This window comes from Pristis pectinata, chromosome 9 (genome assembly GCF_009764475.1).
Source record: "Pristis pectinata isolate sPriPec2 chromosome 9, sPriPec2.1.pri, whole genome shotgun sequence".
In the NCBI taxonomy this organism is placed as follows: Eukaryota; Metazoa; Chordata; class Chondrichthyes; order Rhinopristiformes; family Pristidae; genus Pristis; species Pristis pectinata.
The window spans coordinates 31,258,522-31,277,069 of NC_067413.1; the positions used below are offsets into that span (position 1 = coordinate 31,258,522).

The window sequence follows — 18,548 nt, forward strand, 5'->3', positions numbered from 1 at the left end:
TGGAAGCAGGATCATGGGATCCTCCAAAAGCAGTCAGAAAAACTCAGAAACAGAACATTTAGGGTTATGAGGAGAGACTAAGGGAGTGGAACTGGTTGGAAAACTCTTTCAAAGAGCTAAAACAACCACAATGGGCTGAATGACCCCTTCAGTGGGATCGTACAGTTCTGTTCGCATCTCGCTGGCAATCCTTCTGAAAACTTTGACTGTGCTACTGAGCTCAGTGCTGTAACACCATGCAGTTCCTCCAGCAGTTTGAGTTTTGCTCCTCCTGTTGGCCTAATTTATTAATCCATTGCATTGTGTAAGACAATTTGAACTCAAGGACACGATAACACCACGATGTCCCATATAGCCATCAATACCCGTGGCTGTTGTGAATCAGTGGCATCAGGCCAACTCATGAGAACCACCTTCAGCGAACACACCAAGGACCACAAATGCATTTGCATGCAAAGCCATCAAGTGCAAAAGCAGAGACCATGGAACTTCCTGCAAACTCTTGCAGAAGCATCAGGTGCATGTATGCAGAAAGTGATGAGAAGTTCCCTGGGCTGCAAAAAAATCACAGGCTTTAGCTGTACAAGGCAGCTGTGTCTCACTGAGTAGCATGAAGTGTCAGCCTAGATTTCTGCATTCCAATGAACTGAACACAAAAATCTAGGCAGCCGTGCAGTGTAGTACTTAAGGAGTGCTCAGTTTTGCACAATATTAAACCACACCCCTGGTGCCCACAGCCTAATTTCAAAGAACAATGAAATTTTCCATTGTGTTATAGGGCCTGTTTATCCTTCAATCAGTACTTCAAAAACAGATTATCCAATCATTATCACATTATTACGGACACCAGTCTCCCCTCCTTGGACTCTGTCTTTACCTCTCATTGTCTTGGTGAAGCAGCCAGCATAATCAAAGACCCCACCCACCGGGACAGTCTCTCCTCTTCCATCGGGTAGAAGATACAGGAGCCTGAAGGCACATACCACCAGACTTAAGGACAGCTTCTACCCCACTGTGATAAGACTATTGAACAGTTCCCCTATACAATGAGATGGATTATGACCTCACGATCTACCTTGTTGTGACCTTGAACCTTATTGCACTGCACTTTCTCTGTAGCTGTGACACTCTACTCCATACTGTTATTGTTTTTACCTGTACTACATCAATGCACTCTGTACTGACTCAATGTAACTGCACTGTGTAATGAATTGACCTGTACAATTGGTTTGTAAGACAAGCTTTTCACTGTACCTCGGTACAAGTGATAATAATAAACCAATACCAATAGTTGCCTGTGGAATTTAGCTGTGTCTGCTGTATTTCCTACAACAACATCTCAAATACTCAGTCAAAATCATCCTGCCAATTGTCTCCATGTCCACCCTGCCCTAGATCCATTTGCCTCTTTTTATTGTCTGCTTCCATCCATCATCCACCTGCCAACTCCACCCCTCTCCCTCCTGGCTCAATATGCCTATCATCCTTCATCCACCAATCACCTCTGTCTCCTTTCTCACCCCCTCCCCTTTATACTGGCCATCTTCTGATGCAGGGTTTCAACTGAAGATATTGACAATTCCTCCCCCCCATAGATGCTGCAGAGTTCCTCCAGCAGATTGTTTGTTGCTCTCAAATACTCCATTGGTTGTAATACACTTTGCAAGATATGCAAGGTGCTATAGAAATGCAAACCTTCTCATACACTTAATACATGAACCTTCTCTCCCCGTTTGGGCCATATCTCTACCCAGTACAAACAACTCCTCCCTTACACCCCATCCACAAATATCAGTGGGGAAGGTGTATCCTGTGATGCATACTTAGTCCCAATTGTAAAACAGTCTTTCTTCCCTCCTAGTGGCAGGATACTTCGGCTTCAGGGGAATGGGTGGGCCCTTGGGTTGGCTGGATTCTCAACCTTTTGGACAAGCCAGGAGTGGTCCATGGTAAAAACATTTTCATCACACAAAGCATCATGGCTCAATTTACTGAGCATGCCACAACTTGCTAAATCTGTGCAAGGATATGGCTTCAAGTTTTCTCTCATTTCTGCTCAAGCTACTTTTGATTTAGAAAGAGCAATAACTTTGTGAAGTTACAATTAGGAAGACAGAATTGAGGTACAGGTTTAAGCCATTAGGATATTTTATTCCTTTGTCTTTTTGCTCAGCCGCAGAGTAATAAATGAGGAGAGCAGCTGAGTGTGGTGGATGGAGCTCTCCTTACCACACACAGCTGGTCAGTATGTCATTATCCCTTGTATACATTCTGGCTGGGCAACAGTTCAGCTTCCTACTGATGTTGAGGGCAGGAAGCCAAACTGTCACTTCACATTTCTCATTTTGAATAATATATTTGTCTCAGACTTGGGTCTCCAAGCACTGCCAGAACATCTTTGCTTCATTTGCACTCAACAAAAAGCACCTGATTGTTTCCTGCAGGATGGGAGCACACAATCTGAAATTCACCCCACTCAGCTTGTGCTGAATTTGTAAAAACTCTTTAGGTTAGTACTTTTGGATGTACATTCAGATTAAATGGAGATAATTTGAGATACTGTGTAAAAACTTTTCATACAGAATTATAATCGATAGCTGAAGAACAGGAAATGTCAGCATTTAAGAACAGGTTATGCACATACATGAGGTTGTTAGGGGGGTGGGGTTGTAGTAGAAGGGAAACAGGATAGTCAAGATCAGATTGCTGCTCCTACTGCCAGTTTCTGCACAATCCTGAAGTGTACAGCACATTGCTCAGACGGACAAACTACCGGCATCAGACCATGTGCATGGTTGGAATGGCTGATCTGGTCAACATACCTCAGGCAGAAGATACTGATTTTGGATATCACTCCCAAAATGAGAGGTTCTGTTTTAAATCATGCAAACAAACATGTCATGTATTCACAAGTACAAAAGATTGATCAACAAAAATCTATTCATCACCCATCAAGTATATCAAGGGGAAGCTGTGGTGGGTAGAGGAAGTTGAGATACAGATCAAACTGAACTGGGGCAAGTGTTGAAATGGTTCCTCCCAATCCTGATGTTCCTACAAACACTGCATCTTAATGGCTCGAAAGAGAGGTAATCAGAAAACATGCTTGTGAACATCCAATACCCCAAGTGGCATAATCAGAAAGCAAGCAATAGCAGTTCACAACCAAAGTAATCACAGTGATGAGTACAATACAGAATTTACTTCTGTTCTTTATTCACAATCATAGAGTCAACTATGTTTCCAAAATATCATTTCATTTGCGATGTTTAGGAGTACCCGTGTTTGACCAAACATATTTTGTGGTACATTGGAACGTAACCCTCTTGGTCTAATGCAGACAGTGGGCTTCTGACTGTGGGTAGGGTACCCAAGCCACAACAGCACTTGACCGCAGCTTGTTCTCTGGTATCAATGAGCACTGTTACATGAATTGGGATACTGCTCTTGGCAGGTTCTGAGACACTGCTGTGTAACTGAACTCAAACAGCTAAACTCAGCAGAGAATTACCTGCAGGAGAAATATTGTAGCCAAGGAGCCCTTTGGGAAAAAAAATCAAACTAAATGTCCTCCCTCCATGATGTTTTCAAACACTTGGCCCATCGAGTCTGCGCCAGCTCCCTGCAGGTGCAATCAAGTCAGCCCCTTACCCTAGCTCTTTTCCTGTAGCTCTACATTTTCTACACCTCACTCCCTCTTGTCTCTGCTCTCTCAGTATCCTTTGAAAGCCAGGCTGGAGGTTGGTAAAATAGGTGTAGAGAGAGCACACTTTGGTTCCTTTTACAAAAGCTTTCTGGAGTAAAAATCCACTATAATACTCTATTTATTTTTAATATGGTATACTTCAAGTTATTTTTTTTTAAAGTTTCATTCTCTAGATCTTTCTTTACACGGTATGAATATCTTCAGAAAGAAAAAGTAAAAAGTTACTGCTGAAAAGCAGCAAGAAAATGCAGGCCTGGTAAAACACTATATACAAAATGTCATCAGTTTGATTAAGACAGGACTTCAACTAGTTAGTGAAACTCTCATTAAAATATCTGTGACACTTAAAGAAATTGTGTTCCTGAAAAAGTTGAACCAAGAGGATTTATAAAATTCTCCTCAGTGGGAAGAATAGTTCCCTCATTTTAATTCTGTTGACTATACTTCCAGACCCTAGCTCAACCAGCAATCCTATGACAGTTCAATTAAAGGATGACATATGAAAAGAATTTTATAACATACACACCATGTGGGGATGGACAACTAAAAGGCAATATGAAAGTGTTCTTTAGTATACAGGGTTTTCATTGGATCACTTTAATTGCTGCAAATATAACAAGAAACAAATCTGATCAGCTATAAATACTGCAGTTACAAACCATTACATAAAACAGTGTTTAAAAACTTAATAAACCCCGAATTCCAGGAATACACCGAATCTGTGCATGTGTTACCTTCAGTGAGCATTCGAGTCCAAGTTCGATCAACCCTAACCTGACTGGTGTTTGTATCCCTAGCACTGGACTGTCAAAGATTACCTATTCTCCGCAGTTGGATGGCTGAGAGCTACAGTGCTTCGAGGGTTTCTTCCCTCCATCCCGTGCCTCTTCCCCAGCAGGGGAACAGTCTTGAAGGCAGCAAGTGGATGCTGGTGCTGTGGTCTCACTTCCGCTGGACAGTGCTGAACGGTGGCGGCTGCACGGTCTGGATGGACTGAAACACCGGCTTCTTTTTCACATCAGAAGACAGGGCTTTCACAGAGGGCAACAGCTGATTCCTTTTGATGATCTGTAGTGCCAACTGTGTGTTACCTATACCCCACCCCCCAACCGGAAAAAAAGTCAAAATGTACCAACTGGTGGAATTGTTCCCAAACGCAAGTGCACATTCATTGTAGGCAGGTAGTGACAAGATTGCAAGCATATAAACAGAAAAATATAAACTTACAGTAAATTAGTATGATGGACAAAACAAGGTCTACTACATCTGAACATATAGTAGAGAAGTAACAAACTTAGAAGGCCATTCAGCCCCTTGAGCTGCTTCTGTTATTTGATGAGGTCATAGCTAATATCTTAAAACACATTTACCTAGTATCCTTCTCTGACATGAAATTATAAATCTGATTTGAAATGAGGTTCCAGATTTCCACTGCACGATACATAGGGAAGTGTTTCCAGACAACACTCACGAAGGGCATGGTACTCATGTCAAGGTAATGCCCCCTTAATTGCAGAATCTTCCAAGGTAATAGTTTCTTTCTACTGCTTTAATCTTAAGCAATTTAATAAGATTGCCCTTAATCTTACATCCTCAAGGGAATGCAAGACTTGCATTAGTTATCAAATCATTTTATAGAATCACTCTTCCTTATCTTTGCAATCTCTTCCAGCCCTCTTCCGGGATCTATGTCCCAACAATTCTCCTCTCCCGAACATTTCCAATTTTAATTGTTGGACTACACATGGAAGTGCTTTTGACTGCCAAGACAGACTCTAGAATCACCTCTTGAAACCCCTTCCTCATTTACGACAGTCCTTGAAATCATCCTTTTTTGATGAGTTTCTGGCCATAGGCTCTAAATGACTCTGTGTTAACCACTTTCAGCTTTTGCTCATGAAGTACTATTGAATTTCGCGCCCCCCCCCCCCAAAGTCCATTATAAACACTAGATAAGACAGCATTACTCTGACTCGCGTCCCCCAGAAATATACCCATAATAATGGGAAAGGCATCCATGGGAAAGGGGAACACTGACAGATACAGGCTCAGTGAACCCTCACATGTCAGAAATACCTGACACACCAATTGGCATTTGTACAAGGTGCCAGGGATGGATGAATGCATTAATGGTCAACTTGCATTGGGAATTATGTCAGTGAACTTTAAAGTGAAAATTCATGCCCTCAGAGAAGAAAGTCTGTTGCATCAAATTATTCCTCTAGCATTCCTCTCCCCAAAGAAAATATTTTATAAGCACTATTATTAGTACCCAACATAAAGAAACTGGCATTTCTTATTGAAACAAGACCAGTCAGGAAAAAAAGTTACCCCAACTCTACACACTGTGACCTTAGAGATCATTATCAAATGGAAACTTACCATTCTGCAGTTCGAGATAAACAGCCAGTAAGATGCCTTCTGGTGGAATCTCTTTAGGACTAACCATCGAGGCAGCCTTCAATAATGAGGACAAACACAAATGAGCCAGTGTCCAGTTACAATGTAAACAGACTTATTTAATAAAGGTTACAGGAGGGCACATCAGAACTGGAGCACTTCATTAAGTACTTTCTGAAAGCTCAAACTGCAAATGCACCGACTCCCTTGGTACATTCACAATTCTCTTAGAGAACAGCTGCAAGAAACATCATTTACAAATAGAAAAGTTGAGATGAGTGGGAAGGTGAGTAAGAAGAGATGGGAAAGGCAGATACTGCAAAAAAGCAAAAAAATGTTATTAACTTCATTAAAAGGATTTGTAAATGAAGCAGTCTACTCAAAAGTTAACAGATTACGACAGAGGAACACTTTATTTGTTCATTCATGCAAGGCTATATTTATTGGCCTCCACAAGTCTAAAGCAAGGAACAAGCAACAGAGATACATGGAAGGAATGCTTAACTGAACAAGCGCACTAAAAGCATCCAAGTACAAATGGTATGCAACCCAGAATTCTAAAGGTCAGTGAAAGAGAGACTAAACATTATATTTAAAAATTCAATTGACAAAAACTATGTGAGAGATGGAGGGGACTGATAAGTGTTAGAAAGAAAGCAGGGACACTGAGAAGCTAATCTTGTGTCAACAGTAGGAAATCCTAATTAGAGGTAAAATAAAAACACTGAGAAAGGGATGGACTGATCAGATAGCCAAAACAGATGTGATCTAATTATCCCAAAACAAAGTTATTGGAATATTTTGAGGAAATAATGGAAATTACAAGTTAAATAGGGTATGTGGTTCATACAGACATCTGATAACTTTCATACAACAAATCAGATGGGAAACTGCCAACCCATGATATAAACAAGCAGAAAGAAATGGCTGAAAGCCAGAAAGCAAAGAGTTATGATGAACTTGTGTTTCTCAGATTGGCAGACAGCAGCTATTGGGAAACCCCAGGGATAACAGTCCGTATCACTAACGGACATCCACACACATACAATTCATTCCAGGATTTTTATAATGTCTTAGGAATCCAATACCACAAGCTTGTCTGTTATCTGATGAATGATGTAAAGAAGTGACATTATTTTATCTGTTATTCTTAAAGTATTTAATTGGGATTGCTTTGTTTTCTTCACCCAACCCCGCCCCCCTCCCCCTGCCACAGCAGGGAATACATAGCATAGTGTTTTGTGAGATGTATCAGTTCAATGTCGGCTCTCTTACATTTAGAGGATGGGCTGCAGCAACATGCCTTGGCTTTAGTGACCAACAAAATGGTCTCAGTATTTGGCAAAGCTGGGGTACAGGTGCTGCAGTTTGGTCATGAGGGTTGTTGTGATCTAGGGCAACCTGGTTGGCGAGTCTGCATTCAAATGCCACACATCTTGAAGTTAATCTCAAAAGGTTAGAAGAGCATTTTCCTCCAATGCCAATCATTAGGATTTGGATTGATCCACTGGAAACAGGAAAATTGAAAAACAATTCTTGTGGATAAAGATTGAAAAGGAAAACAAAGTTTGAGTCAGAGAATTTGGGGCAAAAAGCAGGGGAAGGAGACTGAGCAATTTACATGGACAATCAGCAAAGGCACAAAAGGACCACACAACCACTCCCTATGATTCTTGACAGAAACTGTACACACGAGGTAGGCTCAGATGGGATATTAGTCATCAGATAACAGAATCAAAGCTCTGGGTTAAAGTGCAGGAGCAAAGGTTTCCAGAAGGGCAGATCCATTACTCCCTAGGAGGTGGGCAGTTAACAAAAATAAAACATGCAGCCAGCAGATGAGATTAGAGTAAGGAAGGAAGTTTACATTTTACTGAGAGAGCAAGATTAACAAATATATCAAATTTCATTCAAGAGTGTTTACTGTAAATGGTGACTAATGTTAAATTCTTTACTGCATTCATGAAGGTAATTAGCTAATGACACTACTTTTTGAGGAATCAAAATGATACTGTGTAAAACAAACAAAAAAGGCCCAACAAAAGAGAATCTAAATTCAGAGAAGGATAGAAACATGTGTCCACACCCCACCACCTTCCTCCCTCTACCCCAGCAGTCAGGTGGCAACTAGACAGGACTTGTTTTTTTTAAAGTAATAGAAAGAGGCAATGGTTCTGACCTCTCAGACTATGGATGCCACTGAAGGATTTGGATGGAGCAGGTTAAGTGACGTGCTCTTGCTTTCTCACCTGGTGAAGACACTTGCGTGCCTTATCATATTCACTGCGTAGACAATATGCGCTGCCAAGGTTAAAGAGCATCATTGCACGAGCTGATGTAACGGAATTAGGGTAACATTGCAGTATCTGTTTCCCAGCTGGTAAACATACAAAATAAAATTAAAAGAGCACATGTCAGTTTCGAATCTGGTTCCATCAGCTGGTTGACTGCAGGATGGATAAATCTCATTATTTAAACTTGGGGAAGAGCAAGAATCTAGCTAAGACAGCATAATTTCAACTAATAATCAGTGCAACAAAGATTCAATCTCAATCTCATTGGAAGTATTCTGGCAATCTTCCACTGGAAGTAAAATTCAAATTTATCAGCTTTAAGCAATCGGAAAGATGTCACTTGTGCCAACCATGTAACAAACACACTAATGTGCGGTTCCACAACCTGCTTATCAGGGGGACACTCAGCTTGGCTCAGAGTTAGAGAAAAATATACATACTGCTTAATGCAGCAGAAAGCCTGAAAAAGTACAAAAAGTGTCAGAATGAAATTGAAAGGAAAAGTATGAAATCAGTTTTTTTTAAAAAAATGTAGCAGCCAAAGAACATCCACAAGGGTTTTTTTTTTAAAGAAAAAGTACATAACATGCAAGAGGATAATGAAGGAAAGATTAAGGCTTATTAAGAATCAGTGAGTGTGGAGGTGGAGGATGCAAACAACGTTCTTAATGTGTATTTTGCAATCATCTTCACAAGGGATTGTCAGTGTTGTAGTTATGGCAAACAAGTATGAATTATTGAATGTGATAAACATACTAAAAGTAGTATTAAGCAGTTTATATTTGTTTTAAATGGACAAACCACTAGGTTGGAGTGTATGTATGTATCTGTTAAAAGCAGCAAGAAAGTGCAAAGACTCCAACTAAAATTTTTTTCAATCCTCTTTGGCTAATAAAGTGATGCCAGAGGAACAGAGGACTGTTAATGTGGTACTTTGTTTACAAAGAGAAGTGATAAATTAATTGATTACAAGACAGTTAGTTGAACTTCATAGAGTACTACAGCACAGAAACAGGCCCTTCAGCCCATCTAGTTCATGCCAACCTGATCTTCTGCCTAGTCCCATCTACCTGCACCAGGACCATAGCCCTGTAAACCCCTCCCATCCACGTACCTATCCAAACTTCTCTTAAATGTTACAATTGAACCCACATCTACTACTTCCACTGGCAGTTCATTCCACACTCGCACAATCCTGAGTGAAGAAGTTCCCCCTCAGATTCCCCTTAAATATTTCACCTTTGACCTCTAGTTCTGGTTTCATCCAACCTGAGGGGAAAAAGCCTGCATGCATTCACCCTATCTATACTGCTCATAATTTTGTATGCTTCTACAAGATCTCCCGTCATTCTCCTGTGCTCCAGGGAATAAAGTCCTAACCTATTCAAACTTTCCGTATAACTCAAGTCCCGGCAACATCCTTGTAAATTTTCTCTGCACTCTTTCAAGCTTATTGAAATCTTTCCTGTAGGTAGGTGACCAGAACTGCACACAGTACTCTAAATTTGGCCTCACCAATGTCTCATACAATTTCAACATAACATCCCAATTCCTGTACTCAATGCTCCGATTTATGAAGGCCAAAGTGCCAAAAGCTCTCTTTAGAGCACCACTTTCAAGGAAGTATGGATCTGTATTCCCAGATGCCTTTGTTCTACAGCACACCTCAGAGCCTTACCATTCACTGTACAAGTCTTACCCCGATTTAGCCTCCCAAAGTGCAACACCTCACACTTGTCTGCATTAAATTCCATCTGCCATTTTTCAGCCCATTTTCCTAGCAGGTCAGGATCACGCTGCAAGCTTTGATAACCTTCCTTGCTGCCCACTACGCCCCTAATCTTGGTGTCATCTGCAAATTTGCTGATCCAGTTTACCACATTATCATCCAAATCATTGATGTAGATGATAAACAACAATGGACCCAGCACCAGTCCCTGCGACACACTAGTCACAGGCTCCAGTCAGAGATACAACCATCTACTACCACTCTCTGGCTTCTCCTGCTAAGCTAATGCTGGGTAAGTGATTGGAATCTAAAGAGACAGTATAAATCTTCATTTAGAAGGGCCCAGATTGATCAGGGACAATCAGCACCAGTTTGTTAAAGGAAGGTCAGGTCTGACTAATTTGAATCTTTGAAAAGGTAACAAGGAAGGTGAGCAAGGAAAAAATTGATGTCCTCTACATGGATTTGAGCAAGACACTCAACAAGATTCCACTACGCAGACTGTTCAATGAAGGGATTCGAGGGAGAGGGGCAAATTGGATCCAAAATTGGTTGAGTGGCAGGAAGCAAAGAGCAACGATTCATGGGTGTGTACGTGACTGGAAGGCTGTCACCAGTGGGATTCTGCAGAGCTCAATTCACCACCCATGTCCTTTTTTATATTAATTGGTAGGGGCCTGGAACTCACCATCTGAAAGGGTGGTAGATGCTGAAATCCTTATCACATTAAAACAGTATTTGGATATGCATTTGAAGAGTTGCAACCTGCAGGTCTGGTACGAGAGATGGGATTAGTTTGGTCATCTCTTTTTCAACTGGCATGGTCATGGGCCTCCTCAGTCATTAATTTACTAAATATTTGGCTGAGGTAGTCTTCATTTAACTATATCAAACTAAATGAAACCTGATTAACAGCTAGATGAGCCTTTTGGAGACAGGTCCTGAAGCAGAAGATTCCACTCAACAATCTGCACTTCTATGTTCTTAACACAATGAAATATCTCAAACTAAATTTGAGATTGAGCCATGCAAGACAGGTGATCAAATGTTTGGTCAAAAGGATTGGTTTTAAGCAGTGTTTCAAGAAGAGAGGCAGAGAGGTATGTTGTGGGGGAATATCTTCCACAGTTTGAAGCCAAGACAACAAGGAGGCATGTCGGTCAGTGGCTGAGGGATTAAACTCAGAATGCATAAGGAAGGAGAAGTGCCGAAATCAGAGAGTGGAGAGAAGAGGAAATCACAAAGATAGTAAAGGCAGGATTTGATCAAAAGGATGAGAATTTTAAACCCAAGGCACTGCCAGATTGGAAACCAAGGTAGATCAGCCAGCATGTGGTGGTATGCAAACCAAATAACAACATGTTTGTAAATGCTTAAATCATATGGTTGCTGCCTGACAATGCAAGAAAACCAACATGCAATAGCAATCAAATGGTTTCACAGGAAAGATTCCTCATCTATGCATTACACAGCCACCCATCTTATATGTGACACAGATGCAAGTAACTCAAGATATCCTACTTGGTATTTAAAAGCCACAAAACTCCAGGCTTCTGAACTGTAAAATGCTTTAGCACATTTTTAAAATCAGACTATTCAAAATCATCTCTTATTTTCCAATTTTCCAACCCATCAGTGACTTTTGCAATTATTCTTTACCTGTTCATATCAGTTCTGAGACACTTCCCTTAACCCAGCTCTGCACTTGCTTAAAAACTGGAAAATTTACAACCATTTTCCAGTTCTGATGGAAGATCACTAACATGGAACATTAACTCTGCTTCTCTTCACAGATGACATCTGACAGGCTGAATGTTTCCAGCAGATTCTAATTTTATTTCTGATTCTACCAATGGCCATAATTTGTTTTTAAATGTGAAGTTTTTAAATGTACACTTACAGCTTTCCATCTGTTCATTTTCTCCTCGGTCAGAACCTGAAAAGAAATGCCAAAATGTCTCAATTCACATGTCCTTTCAAGCAACCAAAATATGTCAATTTGATCACTGCAATGCTATTCTTCAAGCTGAAAACTATTCCAGCCTTGACACAAACTGTGGTGCATTATAAAGTTGCTATGCGCCTCCCAAACCCACAGCCTCCAGAACCTCGAAAGACAAGGACAGCTCACACAGAAGAACACCACAAACTCCAAGATTCTTTTGAATCATAACCATCACAACTTAGCAAGTATCTGTCCCATCTTCATTGTTGCTGGGTCAAAATCCTGGAACCTGCTCCCTAACAATACTGTGGGAGCACCTTCCCCATATGAACTTCAGCAGTTCCTGAAACTGGTTACCTTTCTCAGGGGCAAGTAGGGATAGGTAATAAATGCCAATCTTGGAGATTCATTTTAGAAAATAGTATTGGGAAGGGAGTTTAGGCCTGGCTAAAATTGAAGGCAGGTGGTAAGAAGTGTGGAAGAGGAGGAGAAATTCACTTTTAGTCACTAGGACCAAACTCATGACTTATCCCCAGACATTCAACTTGATGTCAATGGAACCAAGTGTCATGCAGCAACCAAGAGCCACGTATGGATTTAGCACTAGAGGTCAAAGACCAATTACACCGATGGGGCACATTAGTTTCCTAGAGTCACTAGTGGCAGAAGAGAGACCTCTGTGATAGGAGAGGACTACTGGGATCACTGGAGTGACATAGCTGTAGCCTTGGTACCTGGGGATGGCTATATTTGGAACCAGGTCCAAATCTAGGAGCAATCAACAGATTTGCAATTTCTGAGGTCAGAAGGTTCAGGCACTAGAAGCATGAAAGATAGCAGAGCTCATGAGAGAAATGGGAGTGCAGGGGGCAGGGGTGAAGACAGAGCATCAGGAGCAAGGTATGTGGTTGGGGAAGAGGACAAATTGTCTGAGAATTTTCTAAAACCAGAGAGGAATTTGTCACTGAATGAGTGCTCTGGTTAGGAATGCAGCTACTGATATGTGCAGTTGCCAAACATGAACCAGTAATTCAGGGCAAATTGCTCCATGTCAAAAACCTGCAATGGTAATCAACTCCATGAACTTGTGAAATACATTTCAGGCAGAATTTGGACAATTTTAATGGAAAAGCATACACATTTTTTCAATTTTTCAAAAAAAACTTTTACATGCTACCTTTTGTTTAAAAACCTAGGTATCAAAGAGAAATAACAGATGGGAAGAATTTTCAGAAAGTGTTTGAATAATGGTGAAAGCTTGCTTCAACTACTCCCAAGAAATCAATTAATTGAAGTCTCAGCCCCACACTTTAAGAAGAAATGTCAATGCCTTGGAAAAGATGCAGAGTAGATTACTGAAATTGCTCTAGAATGATGGACTTCAGTTGTCTAGAGACTGAAGAAGCTGGAGTTGTTCTTCCTAGAGCAGGCAAGATCAAGGGGAGATTAGATAGGTTTGAAAATTGCTTCAAATGGCATAAAGACAGATATAAGTTAATTGGCACAGAAAGGGTATAAGATTTATCCTTTTATTTAAAAACAGTGGCTTGTTGTAAAGCAGAACTTGCTGCCAAATAAGGCGGTGGAAGAAGATTAATTAGAATTTTTCAGAAGAGCTGGAAAAATACTTGAAAAGGAGGAGAAAAAAACCTAGGGCTATGGGGAAAGAGCAGGGAATGCTGTTAATCAATAGCTCATTCCAGCTTCCTTCTGTGCTGTACCATTCCATGACTCTACCATGTGGGGAGTGGAATAAAGTCCTTAAATTGCAATACTCTGCAAGATCATCCTTCTGATAAAATGTGTCCTCAAGTGGATAAATGTTTAAAACTTGAAATTATTTACCTTGATCCTGTTCACTTGAAGAGACTCCCAAGAACACATCAGTAACATTTTCAGGATTCAAATGAGTGATGGCATCAGAGATTCTGTCCAGGGAGATGAGGGATTCTGCTGCGTACAAGTGACCCAGAAACCTAAACAAAATTACACATTAGGGAATGGCTGCACAAACTTGCCAGGCTATTTCAGAGACCAGTTTAGGAGTCAACCTCATAACTGTGGGTTAGTACAGCAAACTTTCTACACCAAGAGAGATTAGTGAATTCTACAATCTGGTTGTATTCTTGATCACAATTAACATATTTTTATTCCAGCTTATTATAACAATTTAAAATTTTGCAGCTGCCATCATGTGATTTAAATGAACACCTCATTATCTTAGCTCTCTGGATTGCTAACAATTAACTCAACCAATATGCTATAGACCCCAGCATTAACTTCACACTCCACCTCAACATCACTGTCTCTACTTTTGCCTCTCAGTTACCGAATCTCTTAAATGCCAGTTGTCACTTCCAGTTTCAACAGCAGCTTTCTTCTTTTAAAAAAAACCTAATTCCCTTTTGAAAAATATTCAGATCTATGGGGAAAGACTATTTGGAAAATGGGTTATTGTTCCTTTTCAAGTAAATGCCCAAGAGGCGAAGTTTAAGGAAACACTTTCCTCATAAGGGTCAATCAATCCTATTTAATAATAACCACCTGGTTGTAGATCTTCTGTTACTTACTTTAGAGATCCAGACAATTTGGGCTGCTGCAGAAGATTCTCCGCATGATTTAAGGCCATTAGGTTGTCACCAAGTGCAAGGGCAACATATGCACTACCAGCCAGAATGGAGCACCTGAGGGAACAGAGAACGCAACATGAAATAATCAACCTGCAATAATATTCCATCCTTGGAGACAAAATCTGTCCAAAACTTTATATTGTTAATTCTACTTGCGTGCACAGTACTTAGGATGTATTCCACGTTTTCTCACCACAGTAACAATTTGGATTTTATTGCAGAGCATAAACCCTTCAGATTTATACAGAACATTGTAGGAAATAACATTAGGGAAATGTATTAAGTATAGGAAAATATCACCTCAAGTTGTCTAATTCCTGCTTCCTTAATGGAGACGATGGTGGGCCTGGAACCAAGTATTTCTCCCCTTCATGAGGCTTGCCACTGGAGGATGGGATAAAATAATTTCAGCATATTATTTTGATTTATTTAACAAATTAAGTACAATTTCTTCTATCAACGAGGCCCAAGAGTGTGATAGAATACCCTTCACTTACCTGGGTAAGTGCAACACTAAAGTTCAACACTATCCAGGATGAAGCAGTTGTGTTTGAAGGTCATCCTCAACAGCTATCCCACTGTGATAAGACTATTGAACGGTTCCCTTGTATGATGAGATGGACTCTTGACATCACAATCTACCTTGTTGTGACCTTGCACCTTATTGTCTACCTGCACTGCACCTCCTCTAGCTGTGACACTTTACTCTGTACCGTTATTGTTTTTACCTGTACTACCTCAATGCACTCTGTACCAACTCAATGTAACTGCACTGTGTAATGAATTGACCTGTACGATCTGTATGCAAGACAAGTTTTCCACTGTACCTCAGTACAAGTGCCAATATTAAACCAATACCAAAAAATACCAATACCCTAAGCAGTCACTCCCCACCCCACCAGCATCAGTGGTTGCAGCATGTGCAACTTTCAAAAATAATGGCAGTAAGGCTACTTCCATAATCATCAAACCTATGACTTCTACCACCTATACAGATATGGTCAGCTATGACTGTGGGACTCCACCACTGGCAGGTTCTCTTCCAATTTACATAACATGATGTCTTGCAAATATATCACTACTGGGTCTAAATTCTGCAACTCCCTTCTCAACAGCATTGTAGGAGCACCTTCACCAGAAGATCTAGTGTGGTTCAAGGCAGTGGGTCACCATCAACTTCTCAAAAGGCAATAAATGTCAGCTTTGCCAGTAACAGAAGTACAAGGAAAGGGCTGAATTGCTGTTACCTTAAAACAATAAAAGAGGAATTAATGTGCTTGTTCCTGTAAGGGGGGGGGTGGACCTGGTGACAAGGGAACAGGGTTCCTGGTGATATGACAACATGAGTCTTACTGATCTTTAATTGGAGATGCTGTTCACCCTACTCAGGTTCAGCAAAGCTGCAGTGAAAGGGAGTCGAAAGGGGTGGGTGGGGAAGGAAATCAAAGATGTGGGTTAATCTCTTTCACACACACGGAACGCCTTTGACATAAGGGGCAGCATGTTGGCGAGAGAGGGGACTGGACTATTGAGACAAACGGTGAATGGTTGGGAAGAGCTCCCGATACAGGATGTTGCTGGCGACTGATATTTTTTAATCCAAACACTTGTACTGATCCTCCAGGGTGCTCAACAAATCCATGTGCATTAAAATTCCACTCTACTCAGACTGATCTATAAACATGCCTTCCATTGTGCTGTACCTGCATGTCTCGCTGTTTTCATTATTGGTTTCACCACTGCCTGACTGATTGAAATTTCTTAAACCATTATCTTTCTTCATTTCTTGCTGATCTTCAGGGAGCAGAAGCAAAGCATTTCTTAGACAAATGGCTGCAAACTCCATGCTGGCTACGGGAATGGCTGAAGACTGTCCATCACTGTGGGAAACATTTGAAGGCAAGCAAAGTAAATTATACGATTCATAATTTCGATGTCCAAATTGAAACGATATTAGTTAATCTTAACTGTATCCATCACTATTCCCAACACCTGTCGCGGTTTTTGTATTCAAAGAGGCTCCCAAGGTTCAGCATCCGATATCACCAAGACACTCTCAGCTGAGAGGTGGAAGAATCAAAGTGATACTGTACAACTGGCTGAGGGAGCTATTCAATGAGCCCCTTTCCCTCTCAAATAGCCCCGTAGATTTTTTAAGCATTTATCCATTTCCCTTTTGGCAGTACTGTTGAATTTGCTTCCACCATGCTTTCAGGCAGCACATTCCAGACCACAACTTGAAGTACAAGATGAAGTACTCATTCCCCCATGATAGATGTTTTCGCTAATTTTCTTAAAGTTGCAATTTTGAACCAGTAAACTACTGCCGACCTCCAAAGGAAATTGAAGGCAGACTTAGCCATGATGGCTGCTGAAGTTGAATAGCTTCCATCTCACACTTGCCCTCCCTCAACCCCCAGAAACATGCACATACGCAATAAAATTCTAACAGGTTGCCCAAACCCAATAGCCCAGCAGCAGCTTTTTCAGGGATCCTCAAGAAGCAGTATGTTTCTAAAAGGGAGGAATATTTATATTTTTAAGACTACTCTGATGGAAGCCAGTGCCTAATATCACTTATACTGAATGGTCTCTGATTACAGGAAACTTCATATTTCCAATGGATACATTTGGTGAGTGTTTCATTGTCCAAATTTTCTAATTTAAAACAGAAGAACATTAGAATTACAAGCCAGAGCATTAAGAACACAGCTGATCATTTACCTCAGTGCCATTTTCTTGCTCTAATCCCACTTCGAAAATCTATCGACCCATCATGCAAGTTGGAACCATTAAATCTGGCTAGCATCCAAACTGTCACTTTACAAACTTAACTTTATTAAAATCTAAAAGTTTCAAGTTTCCATGGTGATAGACTGCATGCTTTAAAGATTAATATCTAAATATTTTGTAAGTTTAATCATTTACATACAAAGGTACATGATCATTTATTCAATTATTTACACCCAGAACTGGAGTACAGAAATAGTATTGCCCGTGTACATGAAAAATATAGAAATAACATTGCCCGTACTCACTTATACACAGTGTTCTGCATGGACTGTGATGCCAATACTATTTTTTGATGATAGCCTTGACCTAGAATCGATTGTACAATCCCTTTTTTACTTGGCAGCCCTCTGGTCTCTTGTTCTGATGTCTACAAAAGACAAAGGTGAAGTTTAACATAGCAGGAGGAAGATGCAGGCGTAGGGGAAGGAATAAAGAGAGCTTTGAAGCAAATAAAGTAGTTGGCATCTGAAGTAATCCACTCACCCCCTTGTTGGCAGCAATGCAACACTCTGCCAGCCTTAACCAAAGACGTGGGTTGGAATGGTACACCTGAACTGCCTCCATCAGGCACTCAAAAGCTGCCAAGGGTCTGCCTATGTGCAACAGCTGGATTCCGCAGTTGTGTAATAGCTCATAACGTTTGTTTGTCAGCAGAGAACTCATTGGTCTGCCCGAAAACTTCTTCCCTAAATCACCAAAAGTGGAGGAAAAGCCACAAAAAGCAAAATTAAGAAGATTAAATTGTTCAATAAACACATCTGGAAAACTTACAAACTGCACCTTCATTCTAAGTTATTTCACCGTTATTGCATCAAACCAGGACCAGTTAAATGGAAAATGACTTCAAAGCCACCTTCCAAAAAACAAATGAACTGAAGTGAAAACTCTAACATTCACAAACACTTTACTTTTGAACTAGCAAAAAAAAAGACAGCCTTCTTTGCTACTAGAATTTTTGCACAAAAATCCTGTTGAGCACAAATGAATGATAAAACATCTATGGGGAAGTGTACACATCAGAATCAGATTTATTATTGCTGACTTAGATGAT

General features: G+C 40.5%; 1 protein-coding gene across 2 annotated transcripts in view; it reads right to left on the reverse strand.

Annotated features, from left to right (window-relative positions):
• Nucleotides 1-2,643: 2,643 nt before the first annotated feature.
• cnot10 (CCR4-NOT transcription complex, subunit 10) overlaps nucleotides 2,644-18,548 on the reverse strand; it is a 33,252-nt gene continuing 17,347 nt past the window's right edge. For both annotated transcript variants that reach the window (XM_052022862.1, XM_052022861.1), the window contains exons 10-19: nucleotides 17,981-18,183; nucleotides 17,743-17,864; nucleotides 16,408-16,584; nucleotides 15,005-15,088; nucleotides 14,645-14,758; nucleotides 13,920-14,050; nucleotides 12,030-12,065; nucleotides 8,356-8,483; nucleotides 6,089-6,164; nucleotides 2,644-4,797 (exon numbers count right to left, since the gene is read on the reverse strand). In XM_052022862.1, coding sequence (XP_051878822.1) covers nucleotides 4,649-4,797; nucleotides 6,089-6,164; nucleotides 8,356-8,483; nucleotides 12,030-12,065; nucleotides 13,920-14,050; nucleotides 14,645-14,758; nucleotides 15,005-15,088; nucleotides 16,408-16,584; nucleotides 17,743-17,864; nucleotides 17,981-18,183 — 1,220 coding nt within the window. In that variant the 3' untranslated portion in view covers nucleotides 2,644-4,648. The remainder of the gene's footprint in view (nucleotides 4,798-6,088; nucleotides 6,165-8,355; nucleotides 8,484-12,029; nucleotides 12,066-13,919; nucleotides 14,051-14,644; nucleotides 14,759-15,004; nucleotides 15,089-16,407; nucleotides 16,585-17,742; nucleotides 17,865-17,980; nucleotides 18,184-18,548) is intronic.